The 2,794-nt window shown below is 40.6% G+C and overlaps 1 protein-coding gene across 1 annotated transcript; it reads left to right on the top strand.

Moving 5' to 3' along the window:
* The first annotated feature begins 1,956 nt into the window (after nt 1–1,956).
* On the top strand, nt 1,957–2,508 carry LOC149158623 (uncharacterized). Its single transcript, XM_089434050.1, has one exon. It carries the CDS (start codon nt 1,957–1,959, stop codon nt 2,506–2,508), a length of 552 nt encoding a protein of 183 aa, XP_089290176.1.
* The last annotated feature ends 286 nt before the right edge of the window (nt 2,509–2,794 follow it).

Consider the following 2,794-nt stretch of genomic DNA (forward strand, 5'->3'; position numbering starts at 1 on the left):
GAGTTTACAGTTCACGGAATTTTTAGACCTAGGGTTTGAAACTGGAAAGGAACAGGGTCAGAGTGGCAGAAATTTTCAAGAGGGGACAGATCCTGACCCGATAGATGGTAAACGAGGGGTCCATAGGGACCCCTACTTACAAACAGATAATCATGCACAAACAAACAACACAGGAAGGTGTGAAAATTGCAGGGTATGAAAAGTCACATGAAGAGGATGGGACTAGCAAGGGAAGGAGAAGATATGAGGGCAAGGAGGAACAAAGCACTCAAAAACTGAAAGGAAAGGAGATCGAAGGTAGAACAGCCAGTAGAAGCAAGGAGAAGACAACGCAGGCACATCACACACTTGAGAACAAACAAGAGAAGGAGCAAGAAAATGGTGAAAAGGGAGCTCTGGAAAAAGAGAGCGAGGAGAAGGGGAACAAACCAAAAAACCTTAATGGCAAACAACTCAAGGACCATGCAAGCCTAAAACAGCAAAAGCCCTAAGGGTCCTGATAATGGACTGAGAAATTCAAGCCTACAGACAGCACATGACTGAACATGCAGTGATTTCCAAGTTCATGGGACTCTGACCAACGGAAAGGGCGCTGTGTCAATGGATAAAGCAACAATGGAAACCCAAAGGTGATGTTAGACTGCACCTAGGAGCCAAAGGTTTTTTCACTGTTGCTTTTTTTCGAAATTAGAGGATAAGGATAGAATATTTGATGGTGGACCTTACTTCTTCACTTCAGCGGGCCTCTATATGAGGCCTTGGAAACCCAACTTCGTGCTAGAAAAAGAAACCTTCAAGCAGGTACCAGTCTGGATTCGCCTCTTCACACTACCAATAGACTATTGGGGACATTCAGCTCTAAAACAAATAGGTGAAAATCTAGGGACTTTTATCAAAGCTTCATAAGCCACTCTGCAGAGAAGATATACTTCATGTGCTCGAATCTGTGTGGATTTGGATGTATCGGGGGCATTGCATGAAGGACTGTGGTTGGAATATAGCGATGAGGACTACTTCCAAGCCATTGACTATGAGCAGATTCCATTTCGCTGCAATAAGTGTCATGAGCATGGACATTTAATCAGAGAATGTCCATTAAACAAAACAGTGGAAGAACTCAAGGGAGATCAGGCAGAATGGAACAGGGATACCTTCATTCGGCGAAGAGGAAGATAGAGAGCAAACAGGAAATGCCCAATTAGAACAAACGCAACACAAGGTAATACTAGTAATGCTTTTGAAGTATTGGAGACTGAGACCGAATCAGAGGACCATAATAACGAACAAAATACCTTTGAAGCAAACAAAACTACAACAGAGTATGCAACCAAAGCAATGGAGGAAAATATTCAAAACATTACAGAACAGACTCAGGAAGTAACAGAAGGGGTAGATGAAGATTCAAAAATGATCATAAGTGACATCGGAAGTGAGGAAATGGAGCTCAATGAGATATTAGAGCAGGAAGGAGTTAACCTATCAGACATGGTGGAAAACTGGAAAAGGAAGGGGATGGAAAACATATCGAAAGAGGAAGTTAGGAAAATTAGTGAGATATTCATAGCAAAACAGAAAGCAGAGATTGATACAAAACAAGAATCTGGGCATAGCAAAAGGAATGGGACTCCGAAAAAAATCCTACTTAATACATCCACCAGCTCCAAACAAAGGAAGAAGAGAGGGCGCAGATCCAATAATGAGGCATTGCAGGAACTGGGACAAATTATTTTAAACTTTGGTAAGATGAAAGCTCTAGAAGCTTTTTCTCTTAACTACTAATTTTTTTGTGTTAAAATGAAAGTCATCTCTTGGAATGCTAGAGGGATCAATAGCCAAATAAAATAGAGACTCTTAAAGAGGAAGGTCCAAAAGGAAAAACCTGACATTATATTTGTGCAAGAAACCAAATGCGCAAGTAATACTATTTATAATGCAAGAAAAAAGCTAGGTAGACAAATGGAATACCTGAAAACTGCTAGTCATGGTTGGGAGGGAGGTTTAGTTACCCTGTGGAATCCACATGTAATCAAAATCCTCTCCTCTGAAGCTACCAGGTCCTTTATAGCCATAGAAGTTCAAGTGATAGGCAATTCAGAGACCTATTTGTGCACCAACGTTTACGGGCCTCAGAAGTTAGAAGAGAAATACAATTTTCTTAGAACTATATTGAATCTGAAGCTCAGATATCCCAGTGCGAAGGCAATCATAGGAGGGGATTTCAATATGATAACTACACTATTGGAGAAGAAAGGAGGGACCAGGAGGCTCAACAAAGATTCTGAAGCATTTTTAGATTTCATCAACACAACTAAATTAGTGGATGTCCACCCCAAGAGTGGGGCTTTCACTTGGAATAACAGAAGGGGAGGTGAAAGACAAATCGCCTCTCGTCTTGACAGATTTCTAATATCTGAAAGTATTCTGTTGGAGGGAGCGATAGTAGAATCAGACATTCTACCTGGTGGAGGGTCAGATCATTTGCCCATTTCTCTGATTGCTGCTATCTAGGGTACTCCTTGAAATAAGCCATTTCAATTTGAGAAATTTTGGTTTACCCATCCGGATTTTACTCAACTTGTTGAGAAGTGATGACATGAATCGATGGACATCAGAGATACCAAAATGTACAAACTACAAGGTAAATTGAGATACATCAAAAATAAAATCAAAACATGGAATATAACAGTTTTTGGGAACATATTCAAAGAAAAAGCCAAGATAGAGGAGCAGCTAGAGCAGATTCACAAAGGCTGGATAACTGGAGATAGCAACCTAGAAACTGCAAACAAAGAAA

The sequence above is a fragment of the Pinus tabuliformis genome, chromosome 5_2 (genome assembly GCF_031772625.1).
Source record: "Pinus tabuliformis cultivar Carrire ecotype Pingquan chromosome 5_2, CPIR1, whole genome shotgun sequence".
Lineage (NCBI taxonomy): Eukaryota > Viridiplantae > Streptophyta > Pinopsida > Pinales > Pinaceae > Pinus > Pinus tabuliformis.

Excerpts from the sequence above, each read along its gene's own strand:
- LOC149158623 (XM_089434050.1), top strand. The coding sequence starts at position 1,957 with ATGGAATACCTGAAAACTGCTAGTCATGGTTGGGAGGGAGGTTTAGTT.